Raw genomic sequence first — 24,530 nt, 5'->3', positions numbered from 1 at the left:
TGACACACAAAAAAAACCCCAGTCCTACGCAGCACGACTTGACAGTAGCTCCAGGGGACGAGGGGAGGCTGCCAGCCCCAGCCAAGTCACGCTGCGGGCAAAGGCCAAGCTGCTCGGGGGTAACGCCACCAGCTTGGGGAGCGCAGGCCCGGCCGGCTAAGGCTGGAGGTGACCGCCAGCGTTACGCCCCCTTGTCCCGCATGTGTCGCCAACATGGAGCCACCTCGGTATTTTGTGTGGGCCCCTGGCGAGCCCCATGTCACAGACTGACGATTTCGGACCAAATAAATCGTGAGAGCCGGAGCCGAGGGAGCGCGGCCGCGGGCGGGCCCCGTGCCGCTCCCCGCCATGGCGCCGCCGCCCCGCCGGGGTTTTCCCCTCAGGGCGCAGGCGGGAGCGGTGCCGCTGTGGGGGCGCAGGTGCCGCCACAGCGGTGTCCGGGGCGCAGCCGGGGCTGCCGCCAGCCCTCAGGAAAGAAAAGGGGGAGGAAGGAGCGCGGGCGAACCAGTCTCACCGGCCGGAGGGGGACACTGCGTCGTGGCTACCGTTGGCATGGCGGCCCCTCACAGCAGAAGCGGCCGGGAGCCCGCCACTCTCGCCGGGAGCCTGCCTCACTCGCCGTACCCTCTTCCTCCCCCCCCTCACCGCGCCCGACGCCGCAGGGGGGTTGCTATGGGCACAGTGTGCGCGTCCCCCGGGCTCGCACTCCCCGCGGGGAGGTGGTGGCGGCGGCAGGAAAATGGCGGGCAGGGCGGGAGAGGCGGCGTGTGCCCGCCGGGGGCGAGGGACGGCCATGGCGGCTCGGTGGGCGAGGGGAGAGCGCGGGGCCGGAGCGGCCGAGCTGCCTGTGGATGGCTCTAGCGCATGAGGGGTAGGACAGCGGGGAAGGAATGGCGGGGGGGGGGAGCTTGCATTGCCGGGTGGTGCTTTTTGGCACCTTTTTGGCAGCCCTGAGCTAGTGTCTTCATGGCATTCGTGTAACAAATCAGCGTCTGTTCTCGCCTCTGAAACTCTCGGTGATGTATTGACCAAGAAGTATTTAACCTGTTTATGCTCTTTGCGGGATAATCAGACTCCAGTCACGATTTGTATACGTTTAACCCCCGCTCTCTGCGTTAAGATGTTCATAAGGCACAAGGAGGGTGGGGTTTTTTCTGCAAGTTACATAGTCCTGCTCCTCACGCCCCTTAGCCAACACCAGCTGGTGCCCTGGACAGATGCCACGTTTTTTGGAGGGGTCAAAAAAAAGCACCTTGCATTTCCAGAGTCCTGCTTCCAAGCAGGATAAACCCTTCCTGATCAGATTTACATTGATTATTACATGGACCAAGTAAGGTCTGGTTAGCGCTTAGTTATCATTGTCATTAGAAAGCTGCCATAAATCCTCTTCTTGCAACTTACAGGTCTCTCTTTGTTCTATCCAGATGGAGCAATTTGTTCTTTTTCTAACAGCCTTCTACATATTTAAAGACATCCCATCACTGCTCAGTCTCCTCTGAATTCCGTTTACGGTATTTCAGCGCAGAGTGTCAGTTGGGCCAAGCCTCCATCCCTGTGCCAGAAGCAGCTGCAACAAGTAGCACCGCAGTACCTCCCCACAGCACAGCCAGCAGCCACGCGCCGCCCTGCGCGCTGACGTACCCCTCAGCAATTGCATTGCTATTTTTGATCCTCTAGACTCTAATTGGAAGGTATTTTTCAGGTTGACATCTAGAACAGGACACGCTCACAACTATAGCTACAACCTTAACACAACAGTCAAGGAATTATTCACATCTTAAAAAGTGCTTGAAGCCTGGTTGTGGAGAAGTGTTGCAGCCAACAGCGCAATCAGCTTCACAGCCAATTATTTCTACTTACATCATACACTAAGGGTGAGTTCAGATCTCCCACATACCCTCACTGCAAAGGCAATACACTAGGCCTGTAGCATTGCTCTGACTTGTAGTGCTCATGTCTTGCTCCCAGCAGGTTTAAAAATATGCGCTATACACACAGCAGAGTGAATAAAACATTAAATGCTTATTGTCCTAAGCCACACAATTTATGATTATTTATTTCCAATCCCATAAACATGCCAGCCACACAAACCCATTACTGAAAGGAAGAGACTCACACTCAAATATATGCTTAATTTCATTTATTATATTTAAGAAATATTAACATCTCAGGATATCTGGTTTACCATCTAAGTCCAGTCATAAGCAACAAAAAAAAAAAAGTTAACCATGTTTCAAATGAGCATTCTTACATTCATTCCCCCCTGTAACGTAAAGAAAAGTTTGTTCAGCTGTATTAAATTCTTATGTGTTTGACCAATGAAAAAAAAAATCATTAAAAATGTCTTAACTACCAGGCATCCTGGTTTGTTAGTTGTTTGTTGGCACTTGTGTTCACAATCAAGCACTCCGGTTGGTTAGTTAGATTTTCCCTTCTACCCAGAACTGTCTTTTGGTGGAGTTTTTTTGTTTTTGTGGGTTTTTTTTGTTGGGTTTTTTTTTTTTTAATATCTGGATATGTAAGTTTGTTCAAATAAGTTCAAAAAGAAAAGAAATCTAGGGCTGTCTGAGAAGTTCCTGCACTGCTTCCCTTAATAACCCACCTATGGGATAACTGAAGGAAGTTATTTGCTTTCATTTTACTGAATCTTATTGAGCAAAATTTCTTTTTAATTCCATTTAAACTGAAAAAAGTACAGAAACACTGTCTTCATTTGATGGGGTGCATAAACATTACACTCCATATATAGCAAAAATATCTTTTATTTATAATTTACATTTCCACAAGTGAAAATTGTACATTTTTACATATACCATTTCATTCCATTAAATTTTCACGCATCTACAGAACTTTCACACAATGACACCTGAAACTGTGCAGGCAATAAGAAATTCAAATACAAAAATGTATTTATTAACCAAACAGTAGTTGAGGCCCTGCCTCAGTTGAACATTTTTATTTCATATAAAAAGTATTTGCCTTCCAGAGTTAACACAGCAGCTCTTCTGTAAAAAACAAAAAATCCTACCTCTGTTTATTTAAACAGACTCATCAGGTTCTGTTTTAATATCTGTAGATGCAGATGTGCTCTCTTCTGCACAGGCAGTAGGGGTGTCATCAGGTTCTTCTTTGACTTTAGGTGAGTCACAGGACTCTTGTGTTTCTTGTTTAACAATGTTCAACATTATATTTAGTGGATTTTCTACAGGAGTCTTGCTGGGAGATGGTGTGCAATCAAATGATGATGTCTGCAAAGCAAAAGTCAAGGCAGCATTAACACACATTAAGATAACCATTTTTAGTTTCTTATCTCTTACTTTTTTTCCCAAATGAAAACACGTTCACAGTCAAGCACTCAAAATCCAAACTTCTACTTTATCAAGATCCTGAGAAAACACACTTATTCTTTAATAGCATCACTTTTTCACAATTATTTTGAAAAGGTATCATCCAAGTAGTGATGAAATGCGTAATGCATTACCATAAACTATTCCCTGCTATCCTCAGGGGAACTGTAACTTCCAAAGCATTAAAAATGTAACACACCCCAACACCCATTTATTGCATTTTTGCAAATTCCTAAGATTATGCACATTAGTCAACAATAAGTGCATGATGTGTTTTCAAACCATGGTTTTGCTTTAGTTGTGTATGACACACAAGCTGTCACGGTACATCACAACAAGAAATACATCTTAGCTAATTCTCTATTATAAACTTGCCATGCCCAAGGCCTTTGAGTCTTTGTCTAGTCATAGGCAAGAAAAACAGGTACCATATTCTGAATACGTCTGCTCCCTGCTAGGTCAGAGAACAAGCAAGCAAACTGAAAGCAAAACGCTTCCAAAAATCTGAAGAAGGATTCACTTACATTTTGGTAATCTTCATAGCAAGATGGATGGTAAATCTGAAAAACAATTGTTATACATTTAAATACATAAAAATAAATTATAGCTGGATCACTGGTTATGAACAGAACAGTGTCAATTATACCTATCACACAATTTGTCCAAAAAACAATGGTATGAGCAGGGCAAGTATGGTGTCAAACATAACTGGGAAAAGATTTTGTGTATGCTTATTTAGGAAAAGTTGTTATATAGAAGCCAGGTAAGTGTTGGGAATTATTTGTGTACAGCTGTACAGAGAAATAATTGAACCAGTATCTACACCCATAGACACATTAATTTTTCCTTTAGCACTGCAGTAAGGGAAAGCTAATGAGCCTCTACTAATGATACCATGAATTCATGCACTTCCAAAGGTTGAAACATTTATGTACTTGGAAGGCAGTAAAACGACCATGGGAATCCTTCAGGAGAGAAAGAGCACTTGGCTCGCCCATGTTTTTTGCGATAGTTCTTTGGGGTTTCTACTATAAATAAGTATCACGTATAAATAAGATCAGATTACCTTTTCATCTACTCTGATAGCATTCTTCAGGTGCCACTCTTCCTCTTCCTCATCCCAGTACTGCTCAAATTGCTCTTGGCAAATTTCACAGCTCTGAAAAGTTATTGGAGTAACATTGATAAATGAGGTTATTGCAACAATTTACTGAACACGTGAACTTCAAGAACCTAGTAACAGACAAATAAAAGTTCTTTTAAATTAAGACAAATACATTAAGACTACAACATGATCTTTCCTTCACACTTTAAAAATAACTTTAGAAAACTTTAATTAAAAATTATTTGAATATAGTTTGCAGACTGAGTAACTATCATCATCTTGTTTTGAAGACTCTTCTCGCTTGAGAAGTATAAGCTTTGCCCTTTTAGCTAGGAAGTCCCTGCTTTGTAACAACATAATGCTGTTTTACTGTCATATAAGACAATCCAGTACAGGGATTTAATAAATTTTATTTATGGCATTATCTTCACTCTTCTCCTTAACTTGGAGCCTCAAAATAAAAAGGCAGAACTTTTAGATGAAGCATTAACATTTTTAGTACTTCTGTGCAAAGTAATCAACTCTCAGAACAAAGCACAAAAGGTACTTTTTAAATCTAAAACAAGGCCTTCACTGCTTGATAGCTACTTTCTTAGAGGCTTAGCACGTAAAACTAAATTGTAATTCTACCACCATTTGTATCTGATTACTACACCAATTCATCTACCATAATACAGATCTACTGGTTACTTTAAGACTGAGATATTTGTTTGTCCTGATGCCTATTTTCAACTGAAAAAGACATTTCTGTTTAAAAATATCAAAACCTCAGGAAACCTAATCATTATTTGAATGACAAAGGACCATTTCCAATTCACTTGCTCTATTTACTCTTTCTATGGAAGCATTCGGTAAATAACACACTTTGCCCATTTTAATTTTGCTGAAAGAATGGAATGACAATGTGTGCAGATTTTTTTGAACTACAGGTGATTTATACTACATTACAAACATTACATACACAAATACACCACCTATGAAGTGGCTGCCCAGAGGCTCAAGAACAAGACTTCCGTATACATGTAGCCCACTGTATGAAAGAACACTGTAAATGTCTTTGAATTATTAGACGATTCTCAGTATCTGAGCTAATAAAGGCAAGCTGAAGCTTACCTCAACTGCTCCAGCTGGTCCAGCAGGGACACTCTGAAACTCCTTCTCTTTCGCAGCTTCTTGTGTCTTCAACACAACCTCTTCATGAGCTTTTTCAAAAAACTGGCTTTTTGCACGCTCTTCTAGATCTGCTATTTCTTCAAATTCAATCCAGTCCTAAGGAGAAAGTTTTTATTCACACTCAGACACTGACACAGCCAGAAATTTTTAAAAAATAAATATCGGGGGGGAAAAAAAGCCATCCCAAAAGTACCATACTTAATGTTATTTCATTAAAACTGAAATGCTCCTCACATGCAGCATTAGGACAGTGCTTTCTCACAATGCTACACTTCTAAAAAAAGATTTTTCCAGAAAGACCACTATCCTTCAATTTTCATTCCATTCTCAGTGCGATCAAAACAGTACCAACAGCTTCCAACTGCTTATTGTTCATCATATAATTGCCTTTTGTGTTTTGGCAGGCATTTATGAAAACTACTTGAAATATCTAAGCCATCATTGTTTACCAAAGGCCAACTCCTGTGATGATGTAAACATCAGCTGCAATCCTACAGCACATATGTAAGTAGGACACAGAATCCGGCCTGTAATTTATTCAACACATACTGCATTACTTACTGTTAAACTGTAGTACCATCTTCTGTGTGTAATTTTTCTGCTAACATCTTTTTCTGTCCTGTTCTGACGATAATGCCAATCTAAATGATCCGCATAAACATCTGTCTGTGAAGTAGTGAATCTCATTCCACATGAGTAACACTGAATTCCAGTGTACAGTCGATTTATAACACTATCGTAGCGCCTACAAATATGGAAAAAAGTCTTAACATTTCTTTGAAAAGAAACAGGTAAGAAGTTTCTCAGTAAGTTGCTTCATATGCCCACAAGAATAGAGGAAAAGCATGAATCTACTGCAAGGTTAAAGCGCACAATATGGTTAAATTCTTCCTGATTTTCATAACACAATCAGTTGAAACATTCAAATAACAAACAATGGGGTCATATCAACTATTTACAAGAAACACGCTAGCATTGTGTTTCATGCCTACTAGCTTCATCACCTAATAGTGCATAAAACGGTAACACTTGCATTTGGCTCAGCTCTGCAAACTACAACAAAGATGGCAAAATTAGTAGTGACAAACGAAGAAAAAACAACTTCAGTACATATCACAACCTTGCTGATTATGGCACAACATGCAACTTTTGTAAAGATAGTCTTCCCAGTTTAATTTTCCTTCTGTTTCCTTCTCTAAATTCTCCAACGCTAGTGTAAAAAACTGCAGGTCCTCTTAGTCACAAAGTGACATACAAAGCTCTCAGCTGTCTTGGATTAACTACCTAGATACTACCGTGTCTTCACTCTTATTGCACTGTAAACTTATTCTACTATACGCACTGTCTAAGTTCTTCAACTGTGAAGTTAGTGAGGTCTGGAACATTTTGATCTTCATTCTGGTCATCATCTTCCTCTTCAGCAGCTGGCTGGGCTGATGTTTCATTCGCTTCTAGAAAGCATAAAGACATCATTTAATCAAAATTTCAGTACAGCATGAGAAAGAAATTATGTGTCCCTGAAAGTTATTTTTATTCAGATATTAATATGTACAATCTGACTATGCTAAAATACAGACAGTCTAACATCATTAAAAAAGGATACAAGATACTGTAAGTTACTCAGAATTTCAATATAGAAAAACAGTATTTCACCTCAGTCTTTGGCATTAAAATTCAGTCTCCAGAGACACAGAAATATTTCAGAAGCCAGCAAGAATCTGATTATAATCAAGAATAAGTTACCGAGGCACTGCACCAAAGACAAACTGACTGCTCTAGATAGCTGAAGTGTACAAATTAAACAAGATACTAAGCATTTACTCCATCATGTGCACTAAACAAAGTTCAGTTTAAAAAAAGATGCAGGAGTTCACAGAAGTTCTTATACTTAGCTTTATACTTCAGCTGTGAATAAACAGAATAGTTAGAACATAACAGATCTACATACGTGCTGAAGTGGAATCAGTTTTTGACAGTTTGAGGATCCCTGTTGACAGCAGTTTAGCAAACAATTCATTGACATCAAGCTGTCCAAGATGGTTATCAGGATATGAATGTGGAACAGCTCCTAGGGAAAAGCATTGACATTCAAGGAGACAAAAGGTTAGCATCAGAAATTTATTTCATTTTTATCAGCCTATTTCACAACATACTTTTCCTTCTGTCTCCTGTTTCTCCCTTTTTTTTCCTTTCGAATTATTTATCAACTTTCTTTACTTTATGTCTAGTCCTTGGCTAATTTCTTCCCTTGCAACAGCTTCCTTCATAATATATTTTGAAGTGCTAAGCTGGCTGCCAATACACAGATTTCTACTGTAAACCGTTTATTAAAATGTAATTTCCTCGTTTTATGCTTGCATATTTCACCAGCACCAATCTACTTCATCACCTACTTTAACCATTTATGACTTTTTAGAAGCTTTTCATTACTAACCGTTCACACACCCTGGCAAACACAAACCAGACCTACAGACTGGTACTTTCCAGAAATGCAGACCGAACTTTGGGGTTTTTTTAGCACAACGACGTACCAAAACCACATGGTTAATGAAAACTAATGAAAGCCTTCACTGTTTGAGGGAAACCCCTACAGAAACCACATCTATGGCCACCTCACCGAGGAGGCTTCCCATAGCCCACACACACCTAGTACACCAGGACATTACAAGAGGGTAATTTTGTGGCCATTAACAAATAGAACTATCCAAAAGAAATACAAGTTAACTATTTTGTTACACACCTGCAGGGTTCTGAACAAAACTTCCAGGATTTGGCAAATACTGTTGACCTTGGCCATAAGGCCCTGGTTGACCAGACATGAGAGAAACCTGTGAAAGTATACATTTAAGTTATCATTAACTTCTAGACATTTCTCTATAATTTTATATATATTAAACAGGAGTGACCCATGTCAGTTTGTTATTGAAAGGTCCATGAATGACTACATAACATTTCCCTCATTTTCCACTAGAAAAATTTCAGAACACATACTCATTTTGCCTATCATTTAAATGATTAAAAAAAAATTCTTCTACCTATATCCATCCTTCAATCAGATTTTCCAAAAACTGTACTTCCTTTTAAATTTTTCCTGTTCACCAAAACAGAGCTCATCAAAAAGAAATTCAAGCAGCTGGTAAAAGTCTATTAACAAATGCCACTAATTAACTCTTATCCAAGAAGTGAAATAGCATCCACTGCACAAAACACATCTTGAAAGCAAGATTTTTCAGCAAACCAGCTACATTAAGCTTCAGATGGAAAACCAGTTTTTATAATACACTTACAAAAAAGTGGTGGTGGTTTTTTCCCTCGTGGGCTGCTTTCTGGATTTACCAAAGTGAGTTTAAATTGTTTAAAATTTTATCACATTAGAGGTTAGCATGACACATTACCTGCCTTCATACAATCAGTTAACTCTTCATGTTCAATTATTATCCCCCAAATGAAAATGATCTCATAAGATCTCTAATGTACTGAAAGAAATGACAGCATTTTCACTGATGAATAGTATCCTTTTGCCCTTTTGAAGGGAGCATTTCCAACAAGCAACAGCAAGGACAACAAAACTCATAAAGCATGCTGGTGCTGAAAGAATTTTAAAAAACTGTAGTGGAAAAATGTCTGTATCTTTCTCAATTCCCCCAAGTTATGGGTATCTCTTTAAAACCGGTTTATCACCAGTATTAGCAGCTGCAAAAAGACAACAGAATTATTTGAGTCCATTCTAATTCTACATCTGTTAGAAAAATTAATCATGTATATTAACTTACATTACTTTTTATTTATATAGAATTCACTTTTGTGTCAGTTTAATGAAAACACCACAGGCTTCCAATTCCCTAGTTTTGAAGTTAAAAATACTAATTTCACCGTCATATTCTCAGTGTAAAGTGATTGTAAAGATCCGCTATTTTAATTCCTAAAAAAAATTCTTAAAAATAGCAGTGCATGTCCTTCTTAAATGAACTAGAAACTACTGAAGAATTACTTTTTTAGCTTGAAACTGGCTCCCACTCTGCCAGCTCTTCAGAAAAATCTTCCACTTTTAGAGGAAGAAAAAATGGTAATTCTCTACACAAAAATACTTCTGCAACCAAACCAATTAACATTATCAATTCTTACCTGATTACCTCCCATTGGCATATTATTGAAGTTCCCATATTGAGGGCCCTGAAGATTTTTTTCATCGAAGTAATGTCCAGCTGCTCTCAATGGGAAATTCTGTGCTCCTGGGCCAGCTGGCCCATTGAAATTTGGTCCAGGTGAACCATCAAATATATCAGGCCTCTGGAACTGCATCCCATGCGATGGTCCATTGTAGCCTTGGCCAGGATGTTCGACAAATGGACCACCTTGTCCATATGGTGACATTTCTAGTCTTGAGGCAGGATGGTTAGCTACATTTTCGAAACGTGCACCTTGAAGGCCAAGGGGCAAGTCAAATCTAGAGGCTGGCTGGTGAGGTCCATCAAATCTTTGAGGTATGGCTGTATCAAATCGTGGTTGTGCCTGTTGGCTAGGCGCCCTTTCAAATCTTGGACCAGGCTGTCCATGAATTCCATCAAATCTTTGCAAGAGAGACAGCTGTCCAGGCTGACCATCAAATCCAGCTGCATGACAACCATCAAATCTTGGACCAGCTCGACCCAGAGGACCATCAAATCTAAGTCCACCAGCTCCCTGGTGTACTGGTCCATCAATCAACCTAGGACCTACACCTGGCTGGCCATGTGGTCCTTCCAATCTGAGCCCACCACCTGATGGTCCATGTGGCCCATCAAATCTGAGCCCACCACCTGATGGTCCATGGGGCCCCATAGGCTGACCATGTGGCCCCTCAAATCTGAGGCCACCTCCAGGTTGACCATGGGGCCCCAATGGCTGTAAATGTGGCCCTTCAAACCTGAGGCCACCCCCTGGTTGACCATGAGGCCCCAAGGGTTGACCATGGGGTCCCTCAAACCTGAGACCACCCCCTGGTTGACCTCGAGGCCCCATCGGTTGACCATGAGGTCCCTCAAACCTGAGACCACCTGAAGGCTGACCACGGGGACCCTCAAACCTGAGACCAACTCCAGGTCCTTCAAATCTAGGACCACCTACAGGCTGCCCTGCAGGCCCCTCGAACCGCAAAGGCCCACCTATCTGCCCAAGAGGTCCCTCAAACCTCAGTGGACCCCCGCCACCAACCTGTCCTGGGGGCCCTTCAAACCTCAGGGCCCCTGCCAGCTGCCCTGGTGGACCATCAAATCTTAGGGCTCCAGCTCCCCCTGCTCCTGCCAGCGGTCCATCAAACTGAGATGCCCCTGCCCCCACCAAAGGCCCCTCAAATCTCATAGCAGCCTGTCCAGGTGGCCCATCAATTCTGGAACTTGAACCAGCAGCAGGACCATCAACAAAAGGACTTCCTTGTCCATCTACCCCAACCCTTGCAGCAGCCGGTCTAGGTGAGCCATCAAATAGAGGTCTATCTTCCATTAGTGCAGTTATCCTCTGCTTTGCTTCAATGCCTCCAAATCTCGATACTGGAGTTTCTGGAAATGGTGCTTTCTCTGGATCTTCATACCTAGTTCTTTTGAAACGTTCACTGAATGGTGATCTTTGTTCCTCTCGAACACCTAAAAAAACCCAGAACAAACCAGGTAAGTAATTGCCAACTTTTTAGTGAGTAGTTAACAGCTGTAAAATAAAGCAAAAACACATACCAGCTTGCCCAAGAAGCTGTCTTTCTTCACGATTATCAAATCTGCAGACTGCATCACCATCTAGTTTCTGGAATTCTGTTGTGCTTTTCCCCTGTTGTCTAAGAGCATCTCTAAATTCATCTGATTCTCCCCAGCTGTCATAAGGATCAAAGTTCTTAGAACCTCTTGCTCCTTTAGTAGCATTTTGTTCCTCAAGCCTTCTTCGACTCTCAAGTGGTGAGAGGTTATCGGCAAAAGGTCTCTTGGTGCCACTTACAGGAGAGTGTCTCCTTGATCTTTCTCCAAATGGTTCTTTTCTGTCAAACTGTACTCCACGCTTGGCTTTTGCTTGCTCACATTCTATTCCAGAAAGCAATGAATCAGGCAAATGATAATCCAAAATATCATCGGGATCCAACAGATCAAGCCTTGACAATGAATGCTGAACTTGTGTTCTTTTTAGTTTAGCCTTATGTTCATAATAGGTCAATTCCGCATCCGACAGAAGAGGCTTCTTTTTCAAGCCACATTTTTCCTCTGTAGGGCTATCCCAGACATTACATCTGTGCTTTCCTTCCTGATATTGGAACAGCTGTCGGATCTGATGAGCTACCATGAGGAACTCATCTTGTGTTATTTCACCAGATGTTAAACGTTCATTGGCCTGTAATATAAAGTTAAAGTTTAGATTTCTAAAATAAAAAGCAAACTATACCCAGGACACTTCTATGGAGACAGATTTATTAATGTTACCTTCTTAAGTAATTCTCTCTTGCTTGCAGATGTCAATTCTTTGGGAATCTGTAAATTAGCATCCACACTTAACCGGTGCTGCTGCTTTGGTGCTCGGGGTGATAAAATTCCTTTACCAGCAGGCCAGTTCTCCCGGTGTCTTTGGTGAGGGGATTTACCAAGTGCTTGGTGTTCTTCATTCTGCTGGGAGCTGAAAGCAAGAATACATTTAAACTACAAATTACTTCTTTATTCAGGACATAACTGTTACATGCCTATTAGAACTGATCATGACAAAACATCACTATCACCTTAGAATCCAAGTATGCCTAATTTTCGTATCTCAGTAGTAGAAATAAGTTAAAACTTATCAATTTTAACAATCGGAACATTGCCTCCCAAAGCTGACTATACTGAAGTCAGCAGTAGAATTTCCACTGACTTAAAAAAGAAGTTGTTTAAAAGGTAACAACTTACTTTTTATTTTCTTCCCAACCAGATTTCCACCTCTTGCCTGATTTGGATCCCTGCCAGTTTTCTGCATTCTCCTTTGGATCAGGAGAAGCTTTTGTAGAATGCTGGCTTGCTGTTTCTTGGGGCCTGTCTTCTTGGGCTTTTTTCACTCTCCTCGGATCTCGCACCTCTTGTTTAACATTCCTCTTATTAGAATTTCTTTCATCTCTTGCTGCTTGTGTGCCTTCTTCAGCATGAGACTGCTTAGGGCCTATTGGACGTATTTTTCCAATTTTAGGAGTTGATGAAGTGGGAGATAAACTCCTAAGTCTTCTTTTGGGTGATCTCCTCTCTCGTCTTTTTGGAGAATGTGTAGATGGTGACCGTGCCTTAGGAGAGCGTGATCGTGACCGTTTTCTACTACTTGATCTCCCCTGTTTTCCACCCTGTTTTTCTGACTCCTCTGTAGTTGTGTCTTGTTTCTGAACAGCACCATTAATTACTTTATTTCTGCTGCCTACTGGTCTATGTTCACACGTCTTATGTTCCTCTTTTTTCTCTGTACTTCTCCTCTTCTCTTTCACCTCCTCCTCTTTGCCCTCTGACTTATCTTGAAGATGTCTTTTCAGTCTTGGATCCCGCTTGCTAATTTCAGATACTTTTGTGCTTTCACATTCCTGGGTTTTATTATCTTTAGTATTGGGTAGCTTATTTTTTAAAGGGGATGGCGATTTAGATTTTGCTTCTGACTGGTCAAGTTCTTTCTTCTGTGTTTTTTCACTTGCTTTCAATTTTTCTTGCTTTGTTGAGTTTTGTTTTTCAGCCTGTGTGGTTTTGTTTGCCTTGGTATCAGACTGACTGGTCGTGTTCGGTGAAAATTCTTTCCTATGAGATTGATCTTTAGCATGAGAAGAATGTTGAGCCATCCTATTAAGTCGAGGATCCCTATTCACTATTTTGATATCATGAAGAGGAGGACTTGGGGATGGTTTGTTTTTTTCGGATTGCACAGCAGTCTGATGAGGTGGTTTAACTGTCATATGAGGTGTGGGAGACATGTGTTGCTTGGAAGGTGCTGGAACTGAAGCTATAGTAGATGATCCTTGCTGAACACTAAGAGATACAGCCTGAAATAGGAAAAAATCCAGCATTAATCTGCATGACAACTACTACCCAGAGATGGTCATATTTTGTCTCGAAACCAAAACTGTAAATAGAAATGTCTTGAAAGTTATGTGATTCAGCTATTTAACTGAAAATGACACATTAATTGCTAATTACAAGCATTAAAATAATGCAGTACCATTACAAAAGATCAAATTCAAACGTAATGCAGTATCAGTACTACAAAGTCAATACTGCAAAATATCTAACTCAGGCACGTGTTCTCATTGCGGCGTTAGTTTTTCTACATATTCCACGTGCTCAAGGCAACTAAGCTGCCAAGTAGCTGATATAATCTTCAAATCTCTATACTCCAAAGATCCTTTATTGTGGGATCATCAACTGTCAACACAGCAAGACTTTCAATTACAAATGTAAAACAACACAGCTTAACTGCCATCTTCAGATGGCAGCATCAAACCAACCTGACCTAATGAGGAAACTGGCTTTATTTCCAACAATCAGGCTTCCTTATTCTGTAAGAGCAAATATATTTGAAAAAGCCTGGCTTGCCGCAAGCCACAAGAAGAGATGGAAGATGAAGATCATAGGCAGGCATAATTTTGGAGAGAAGAAAAAAAAAAAGTACTCAAACTTTTTAACCTCTAGTTTGAGTGTAATTCTCAAGGTTTTTAGGTAACAAATACTACTCAGGAACCCCAGATCAACTTGCATTGATCTAGCCCTAAAACAGCTACGCTTGTCTAACATGAGGAAAAAACAATGTATTGCATTTTAGCTAAGTACTGTCCAAAAGAAAGTTAGATCCAACTATAAAAGTATCAACTATCCTACTCACCAACTGTGCTTTAGTCTGTTCCAGCTCCAGCTCTAATTTTTTCTGCTGAAGTTCTAACAACTGCTTTTGCTTTGCAAGCAACTGCTGCCTTATCAGTTGCTCTTGTGTCAAATTCTTTTGTATTTCAGGAACAGCTGGAGGAGTAGAGGCACCAGAAGTGACAGCAGAGGTAGGTGCAGTAGATTCCTCTGGCTAAAAACAGGATAAAAAAAAAAAGTTACATTTAAAATCCTGACAGAATCAACTAATTCCATCTCCTTTAACTGTTATCATGACCCAGTACCGGGACTTAGTTTGTATAGCAGTTCTAAGTTGCATTTTTCATGCAAAATATAACAAAAAAATTTAAAACTTTTCCCCCCTAGAATTTGCCTGCAGTGACAGACGTCATTTAATATAAATTCATCAATGTTCCAAGATCTAGAATACTGTTTTGAAATATAAAAAACCCATCAAATATTCTGAATTCAGAAATTCCTCTTACCTGTCTACAAAGGTCAGATACTTCATTCTTAAAACACTAAATTGTCAAAATGCAGCATACAAACAATGAAAACTACATGTATTACCATCTGTTCATACAGTAGGCATAAAAACTTACCGATTTATTTAAAAACTTAGGATTCACATGGATGCTAGAAGTATTCACATTTGGGGGCAGAGGTTTAATTGGCCAAGCAGGATCTAATGAGTTGACTCTGACATCAAGTGCATATAGTTTCTTCAAAGGAAAAATATCATCCCATGTGGAGCGTAATTTAAATAAACTTTTCCTAGTATTTTCATCCACCTAAAACAATAAAACAATTCTATGGCTTGTTAAGTTAATATAAAACAATTTCTTAAACTTTTCTGTAGAACTTAAGACTTCATTTATTTTCTATTTCTATCAACAGTTTGCCATTTCAACACATTGAACTTCCTATACAGAATATATAAGCAGTGCAGATCATACATCTATACCAACGGAATCAGTAACAGAAGCTCAAGTGTGGAACTGTTGTTTCAAGGCCATTTGAAGGTTTTATTGTGTATTACCATTCTCTGAGAATTTTCTTTCAACTTTTCCATTACCAAAATTCTCATTTTACTTGACCAATTTCTGTGGAAAAAATACAGTAACAAAAATATTGAAAGGCAACAGCCTCTGAGACAATACATTACTCAAATGTTTGCGCTGAATGGAGTAGAACAATGACAAACAAATCAGGAAACAAACTTGTGAACAGAAAAGGAGTTTTGCTCAGCTGTTTAGCCACTGAAGGATTTTTCTTCCAACAAATGCAATGAAAGAGGTATTAGCTAAAATGAAGTAAATTATATTTCAGTTCAGCTGCAAAATTAGACCCATCTTGTGAGCCACAGAGATCAAGCGTACTTGTAGGCCCCGTGCTCATTTTGTCTCTTCATAATTAGTTTGGATTACCTCATGACAGGTAAGTTAGAAGTTTACAGTAAAGCAAAATTTAGTTCATCTCATAACTTAAGTAGTTCAAGTAAACAATAAATGAAAAACATTTGAGGACAAAATATATGCAGCTGTCCTAATGTCAATATCCCAATTTGATCATTAAGTATTGACTATGTAGATGGTTTTTGCTGCAGTTTTATTTTTAAGATGTTACAGCAAGACATAGAATGCTCTGGAAACTTTCGAGGTTTTTTCGGGGAGTAGCAGGAACTTCAACAAAACAATTCATACTTAGCTACTGGAGGGGGGTGCCTCTACACAATTTTCAAAGAGGGGGTAAAGTTCACTGCAAAAGGTGCAGAAATGACTGAGCAAAACTTTCTGACTTCATCAAGTGTCTAAAGTTACCTTAGTGGCCATTTACTGATAAAACATTTGTAACAATGTCAGTGCTGGAATTTACTTGCATCTTTAAACACAACCAATTAAGCTGTTAGAAGTGACTGCTACTTTACACATTTAATTAATACACATTAATTAAATAGTTCTACTTGGCTTAATAGACAGTTAACCTATAAAACTCTGAAAATTAGTTATTATTCAGAGCTTCAGCTGCAACATTAAATGCAACTCACTTAAAAGACATTCACAATACTGAAAAAACAAGTCTCTGCCTATCTATCTACTCTACGCATGGGAGTTTAAGTCTTCTATGGTCATTCATTATTACAATCTATTCCTCATTTCATCATGCATTTTAGATCTGAAAACCATATATAAAGCATACTGGGATCTCAGATCCTCACTGATACGTAAGATAAATAAATACGCAAAAGCTCCATTCATCTCATTCATATGAGATGCCACTTTCTTATAGCGTACAGGAAACAACAGAAGTTAACCCTTCATTTCTGATCCAATTTAAACCCATTCCAGTCCAGCCTTTCAGAAACTGGACTTTGATTTGCCTTTCTCCCTGAGGAATAAGCACAATTACTTCACTGGGTTTCAAGAGCAAAAATTAAAAGATACGGCAACGTTTTCAATGTTGAATGAAATCAAAACATATATTTGTAACTTCATATAGCAATACGTTCCAAGACCCTTTCACCATGTAGCATTTTTTCAAATCACAGACCACCATGAGAGAATCAGGTGTCAGTGTTATTCACTCGTTCACAGTTTAAGCACTCATTTAGATAAATCTAACTACAGGAAAGAGAAGCTCTGAGAAATGCACAAGAAACTGATTCTCAGTCTATTCTTGGCATAAAGACTATTTAATATCTTAAAAATAAACCAACAATTCATCATTAATTGGTCCATACATTACAGAAAGTCCATCCAGGTAAGCAATCAGTAACCAAAATACTGTTAGTAAAGTCTTTCCTGGATAGGAAAATTACAGGCATTTATGAACCAAATTAAATTAAGCAAGACTTTGCATCTTTTAGCTAACAAGTAACTTACATGCTTGATAGCAGCAAGAATAATCTTCCACCATATAGATACAGTACTGAGATTTATTAAAAAAAAAAAAATCAAATTTGCATAGTTCATCACCCAAGAAAACCCAAAACTGAAAGCATGTATTTATTTTACCAGGAACAAATTTTGCTTAGAATACAGAACTTTTCTGAAAGTGTATATACCTTTTCAAATACACAAATAAATGTTGCAACTAGGTTTTTAGTAAATGCAGTAAGATATTCTCTTCCCACATTCTTGACAATGGAATCCATAAGGTACATAACGGGAAGCTTCTCTGATGCAGGAGCCTGGAGTAATAAGAAGAAACTGAGAAGTTTAGTACAACAAAAACATTATTTTAAGCTTTTTAAATAAAGGGATTACCAATCCCAAAAATACAGACCTCTCTTTTTGGTTGCCACTATAAACACCAAGGGATCTGGCTTGGGATTTTTTTGTTTATACAAAAACTTAATCTGGAAAATTGATACTCAGTTCAATGTATAACGCAGTGGGTCTATCACACAAAAAAGGAACACCTTAGGTTATTTCGTTTGCGTATCAAAGCTTTGGAAAAAGGAAAAAAAAAAAGAAGAAAAAAGAAGCCCACAAGACAGTATTGCCGCTAGCGTACTGAGTGTAACCTTTCAAAACCCACTTGAGAAAGTAACTTTAAGTTAGCAGGAAACCATCGTTAGCACTTCAAGGAACTTCTAAAAAATAGTTCATAATTCAAACCTCCTGAATGCTTGTTTTTCTGGATTTCACAGAACACAAATCAGACTTCTGGCAAATAGCCCAAATTAGTGAACTTCTGTAGCTGTAGATATGTCGAGTACCACAGTCTTTTCATAAACTACATGCAGAATAGGTCACAACTATTTCACTGTAATCCAAACGGACGGAGCAAGCAGTCTCCTTCTCTCTTGGCACTTGTAGATAGTAACAGTTCAGATTTCCAGAGTGAATGCAAAAATGCACAGTCAGAATAAAGTTCAAAATCCAGACAAAACTCAACCATCTAGTTGACCGGGTAAATGCACAGACAAGCTCAGGAACTGCACAGAAGGGAGTCTTCGAACTCTGGACACATCTTTGCTACAAGAGAAGCCTTGGTTTTTGTTGTTTAGCTTTTGGTTGTTTTTTGGGGGGTTTTGGTTTTTTTTTAAATCCATTTTCAAAACTTGTAGCAAGTTTGTGCAATAGAAGTGTGGTGATGCTGGACCGCTACAGCGACTTCCAATATACACAAAGCACTACTGGCCCAAATCAAGGTGATTTTAATGCCCACCATTGGCTTTCACAAAGCAGAAGGCACAGCAAAGTTCCAGAAAACATCAGCAAGTACACAGACTTGTTGAAGAGGACAACATGAAAGACACCACCACAAGCCATGTGTCGACTGTGATCCCCTTAAAAGAGTATCCACTTGTATTAAGTCCCATTCACCAAGCTCAGGATAAAACCAGAATAACTTCACTCACTGCTCATTTTAAACTGGATAGGCTGCTACGTTAATTAAGGACACCTTACTTCGCAACCCCATTGTCCAGAGAAGTGTGTGGAAGTGCTCTTGCTTTACAATTTTAGATTTAATTCCTTCCCATTTAAGGTGGTTCACAGAAGGGCAGAGTCAACAACACTTTTTATATGGGTAAATCACAATGGTTCCTCACCCTTGAATGTGTATTAATTTACCATGACCTGAAAGTTTTAACATTGAAGAGGGCCTATTTCCTTGTTAGTTGGGGGCAGGGGGAGTCACTGCCTTTGAGCATATTGAAAAAAGTAAAAAACAGGCAGGTGGTGTATTTTGTACATAAAAAGACAGAAAAATGCAGTTAAGTTAGCTAAAACTAATTGCAGGACATTAAAAGCCTCTCTCACACTATGACATAATACTGAGCTGTAAACAAGCTTAATGTGCAACAGTGTTAGAATAAAGGCATCTCTCCAGTCTCAGAAAACAAAAGACTGTGGGGTCTACAGCTACTTAGTATTAAAATGTCTGTGGAATACTGGTTTCTTCTTTAAAGCAGTGTGCACATTAAAACCACTGCTCTAAGTTCTGAATGCCTGCCTTTATAAAACAATGACAGTGCACCATTTCTGACTTTCAAAGTCAGCTGTCAGGGCAACAAAGAGCTGTCTCAGAAGTACCTATGCCCACAAGCTACTAACACAGTATGTTATACTCTTCCATTTCACCAATGTATGGAAGTAGCTCACTACCCTCAGCTAAGCTTCACGTTTGAGACACTGGGGAATCACTTAGTAGCAAAGGCACTGTAACAAGTTTAACTGTCATTTTCATTATGCATCAGACTGTTAAAAGTAATCATACATGGAAGCACTGTAAGCTAGTAAGGAAGCCTACTTTGAACTATGGCACAGAATCAGAAGCTTAGCAGCATACCCTGCTTCAAATATATGCTACTCAGGTGTCACATTTTAAGAACCATGACTTAAATATGGTTGGAATACTTAAGTCTTCTCTTCTGGAAATGTTTATTATGCCAAGGCATCTAGCACGTATTCCAATAACCACAAAATGGAATCCCAGACTTAAATGTAATTTGTTTTCAGGCGGTCTATACAGTATACCCTAGCAAGAACGATGCCCACATGACACTAACCAAAGGCAGGGAGGCGCCGCATAATCACCAGAACACAGAAGAATGCTAACTCTGAGCTCATCAGCATAGTATTAAAGACTTCAATACAGAATTCCCACTGTTCCTTCAAATAATGTAGGAAAGCTATTGTTGGAAATGTGTGGCTCTTTTTTATTAGTTTCCTAAAAGATTTCAAGTTTAAAATCGTATCTCGCAATTGAACCCCAAGTCACAAACTTGTGCAAAAATTTCTTTTTTTTAAACAACTTCGTATACAAAACGGGTCTTGGAAACAAATTCTGCACTATACAATGGTAAATAAAAAGACAAATACATATTTCACACTTTTTATTTACAAATTTTATAATATCAGTCACACATTTCAGAACCATTTATTAAATTGTAAAGCAGACCACTCAAGTTTTACACTAAACAAACTGTCTCCAGGCAACACTTTTTAAAAGTGGCTTAGTAAAGGAGATCACTTTCCCAGAAACAACTAAAAACTTGCCTTGAATAAACCACAGTCACAAACAGTAACTAGGCAAAACTAACCATTGATACAGGATTTAAGACATCTTTAAAAAAAACACACTTCAGGGCAGGCTCTAAATCACCCAGAAATGAAAAAAAAAATTGACAGCATTGATATTTATCACAAATCATTTTATACACATCCACTGCCCTTTAGGAGATATAATGGTGAGATCTATTAGACTATGAGGTCACCTCCCCAAGGAATGGCAAAACTCAGCCACTGGCAGCATTTAAAACTAGACTGGAAGAGGTCTGTGGAACACTAAAAAGCCATCCTGCATTGATAGAAAGACAGATTAAATAACTTAAGAGATCCTTCCCTCCCCATCATTAGATAGTACAATTCTCACCATTATAAACCACGATTTCAAGCCAAAGGAAAAAAAAAACCCTTTAAACACCTGAGATCAGAGGGAGCAAGGGAAACAACGGGGGAGGGGTGACTGGCACGAATAGCAGGGCGGGGTGGGGGACGCTGAAAGAAGAACCCTTTTCTTACAAAATGCTCTTGTTAAAAAGGTGCTGTACACCCCCATCCATGTGCTGTGGCTGACTGATGTCAGCAACTGCCTGGGTTGGGCTCAGCGGGAACCTCCTCTTTCCCTTCTTTTTATATCATGTGCCTTTCAGACGCCATGTTAGGATCCTACAGGCTGCTGCAGTTTCTACAGACAGGGAGAATTTCTTCTTCCCCGTCTTCAACCAATAAACTTCTCTAGCCAAAATAAATTAAATACGCACACAACACTAGCATTACTCAGCGTACAGATCACCTGAAATCCAAACAGATTATCCCAAACCCACAGAATTTTCTCTTATCAGGCAGAGCAAAACAAGCCCTAGCACCACCACACACACTTCTCTATCCGGAGCAGATGGTCACCTTTCACCCGCAAACTTTTCTATAAGATAAGGGTGCCCACCCCCCCGAAATTAGTATCTCACAGGGACCACACTGGGAAAATAACCTTACAATAACTAATATTTAACAGTCGTTATATTTAGCCCTTCAGAAGTGGACAATTTGCGTGCTACAAACTTAACCTTATCTTTAGTCCTTTAAACTACCCCCAAAAAAACCAACCCTCCACAAAATCTCCGAGTCAGGCCCTCTCTAATGATCGCAATATTCACCTACTGCCGAAATCGCTAAATGCAAGGGTTCAGACACCAGATTTGAGACACTAAATACTGGCTCCATGTAGGGGGAAAACCCAGCTACAAGGGCGAGGTGCTGCTGCCCAGTCACTGCCAGGCCGCCATGTTGTGTCTGATATTTACACGGGGCTTAAATCGCGAGCCACGCTGCCCTCCCAGAGCTTTTGGTGGGGCGAGTCCCAAACCCTCCCGTACTACGAACAGGGTGGTGTGGGGGCTGTTCCCCTCCCTCGAGTCCCCTGCTCCCTATGGGGGGGGGGTAAAAGAAGCAGCCTTAAGCTTAGCGATGAAAGGAGGAGCCCCCGACGCCTCGCTCCGTGCTCCCTCATCCCAACTGAGCCACGCTTCCCTCCGCCTGCTTCCCCCCCAGCGACCCCAGCCTCCTGGCCCTTTCCCCACTGCCCCGGCCGGGGCGCTCCCTCCCCCTTCACCCTCCAGCTCCGTCGAATTTCTGCTCTCTCCACTAGCCTCCTAATTAGCCCACTCCCCCGCTACCTCCGCACCCCCTGGACCCCCTGCCTCGCCGCTCCCCGCCCCCCCAGCCCAGCTATACCCACCCCGCCGCTGGCCTCTTCGCCCCACCCGGCCACTGCCTCGCCGAGCCTCTCGCTCTGTCTCGCCCCGTTTCCTGTCTCTCAGGCCCTCTCAGCCCGCCGTTTCGCTGTCTCTCCCTGTTGCCTCTGCCCTTCCTCCTCCTCCACCCGCCACTGCCCAGCTCCGCCCGCGCCCCTCTGCAGGCCATGTCCCCCACGCCCTTCCTCCGAGCCCCCGAGGCCGCCCTAGCCCGCTGCCCCGGCCGGTCCCCCCAGCAGTATAGGTAGGAGTAGTAGTCGGTGGAATATAAAAACCTTGGCGATTTGCGCCTCGATCAGGGAGACGATGTCCTTGGCGAAGGGCACGTTCTCCTCGGCCAGGATGGTCAGCATGTTGATGTGCGGCTTGCTGTTGAACGTCAGGTCCTCCAGCGACGACTGGTAATCGCGGCACGCGTCCTCCCGGGCCTCGCTGCTACCAGCGCTGCTCTCCGGGGCCGACATGCTTCTCCGACCGGGGCCCGCACCAGGACCCGACCCACCGACCGAGAGCCCCCTCCCCGCGATCCCCTGCCGCCGCCGCCGCCGAGCGATGCCGCCCCCCCCGCCGCTGCCGCTGGGCTCCTCTACCGCATCCTCCGGGCTGCGGCTCCCGCTGACTGTGGTGTTGCCGTCGGTGCTGCTGCTCCTTCAGCCGCCGCCGACTCAGTCTCAACGCTCACAAAATGGCGGCGGCGGCTACGGTTCGCAAACCTCTTCCTCCAACCGTTGCGTCATGTGAAATTGTTCTCAGGAAAGGGGCAGGCGGCTTGGAAAGCCCCTTTTGTTCCCTCACTGCGTCCTGATTGGCTGGCTCCCCGTCTGCTCAGTTCACGATTGGCTCATCTATGACACAGCAGCCTCTGATTGGTTAGAACCGCCCTTCGTCTCCTCTGATTGGCTCCCAAACTAAAGCCCCGCTCTCGCCGCGGCGTCCCGACTTGCAATTGGTTGCGTTTCCCTACTCCCCTGCTCGTAACCCGCTGTGCCTCTTCCTACCGCCTTCCCCTACTGCCCTGAGCTTTGATTGGTGCCCCTGCGCAATCCCGCCTTTCCGCCAAGCCCTCGATTGTGACTGCGCGGCCCCGCCCCTCCGCCCCGCCCGCCACTCGCTATTGGGTCAGCCGTTGGCGTGGCAACGCAGTTGCCCACCGCCCCGTCCCCCGCTCGCTATTGGGTCAGCCGTTGCCGTGGCAATGCCGTTGCCCACCGCCCCCAGGCGAGCCTGGGGCCTGGCGGCGGACGCTGGCGGGCGGCTGCGGCTTCAGCGCCTCACACAGCCGCCCGCTCCCCCGGGCAACGGCCCTTTGGCACCGGGGGAGCGAGCAGCGGCGCCTGCCAGCAGTCTCCTACCAGAGAAACCACTCGCCGCAACGAAGCGAGTCCTACCGGTACAGGCCGCAGCCCTTAGGCAGGCCCGTCAGCAAAATGCGGCCTTGACCTCTGCCAGGGTGGTTATGCCACAGGATCTGCGAGGGCCGGTGTGACCCAGGGATGCCAGCACGCTGCATGGTGCCGGCTTGCCCAGGACACAGTGTTTTCCCTGCCTTGCCTTAGCAAGTGAGCCTGGCCTCCCTGCTTCTCTGATGACTGTCTGCCTTACACATCTTAACTGGCCAGCCCTCACACCAGTGTTTTTAGGTCTAAACAGAGCCAGGAGCAGCATTTCTCCTTTTCACTACACCAGCAGGAGAGAGCAAGTATAGTTAAAAGTAACAAAAACCTGCTTTTGGTCATGAGATTTGCCCAAAGGTTCCTCTTGGAAGTTAACTTGCTTGCAAAGCATTTTAAGGCATAGCCATTCCTTCCCTCCACTGCATATTACTTATTAACCATGGAAAACTGTCAGCATTTGAAAGTAGACCATGGGTGAATGCTTCATTAAAATACACTTTGAAAAACATATTCTGTGAGATTGTTTTTAAAATGCAAATTATTATATATAAAAACTATATATATGTATTCTGCAAATATAGCAGAAAGGTAGCAAACATGGACACCTGGCAAGTTTCTGGTAAAAACCGATGTTTGCCATTTTATCTGGATAAAAATGTATTTTAGTTCATATTTGTATCCCCTTTCTAAAAAATGCCACCTTCAAAACAGGGAAGAGGAGACAAGAAACACAACAGCACCTTTTATTTGCCCGTTGGATTGTATGTTCGTGTTTGTTCCTGTAAGCCTCGAAATGCCGTGCTTTGTACACACCACTTCGCCTTTACAGTGTGTCACCACAAGATAAGAAAATGAAACTAAAGTTTCTGTCTCCGGCCAACCGAAGCTGAGACTGCAAGACTTTTTCTCGAT

At 41.8% G+C, this 24,530-nt stretch overlaps 1 protein-coding gene across 1 annotated transcript; it reads right to left on the bottom strand.

Moving 5' to 3' along the window:
* Window positions 1-1,767: 1,767 nt before the first annotated feature.
* Window positions 1,768-22,688, bottom strand: PCF11 (PCF11 cleavage and polyadenylation factor subunit; the record flags this gene model as incomplete). Its single annotated transcript, XM_082014228.1, has 16 exons — window positions 1,768-3,248; window positions 3,872-3,907; window positions 4,414-4,506; window positions 5,566-5,721; window positions 6,187-6,370; window positions 6,968-7,076; window positions 7,574-7,693; window positions 8,366-8,453; window positions 9,751-11,246; window positions 11,334-11,976; window positions 12,066-12,255; window positions 12,522-13,624; window positions 14,461-14,652; window positions 15,062-15,250; window positions 17,524-17,649; window positions 22,500-22,688. The coding sequence occupies 16 exons, from the start codon at window positions 22,686-22,688 to the stop codon at window positions 3,039-3,041; spliced, it is 5,124 nt and encodes a 1,707-aa protein (XP_081870354.1). The 3' UTR covers window positions 1,768-3,038.
* Window positions 22,689-24,530: the final 1,842 nt, after the last annotated feature.

The sequence above is a fragment of the Phaethon aethereus genome (assembly GCF_964289735.1).
Source record: "Phaethon aethereus genome assembly, chromosome: 1".
Classification (NCBI taxonomy): domain Eukaryota; kingdom Metazoa; phylum Chordata; class Aves; order Phaethontiformes; family Phaethontidae; genus Phaethon; species Phaethon aethereus.
The sequence above is the reverse complement of the archived record's forward strand: the minus strand, read 5'-3'. Positions and strand labels throughout refer to the sequence as shown.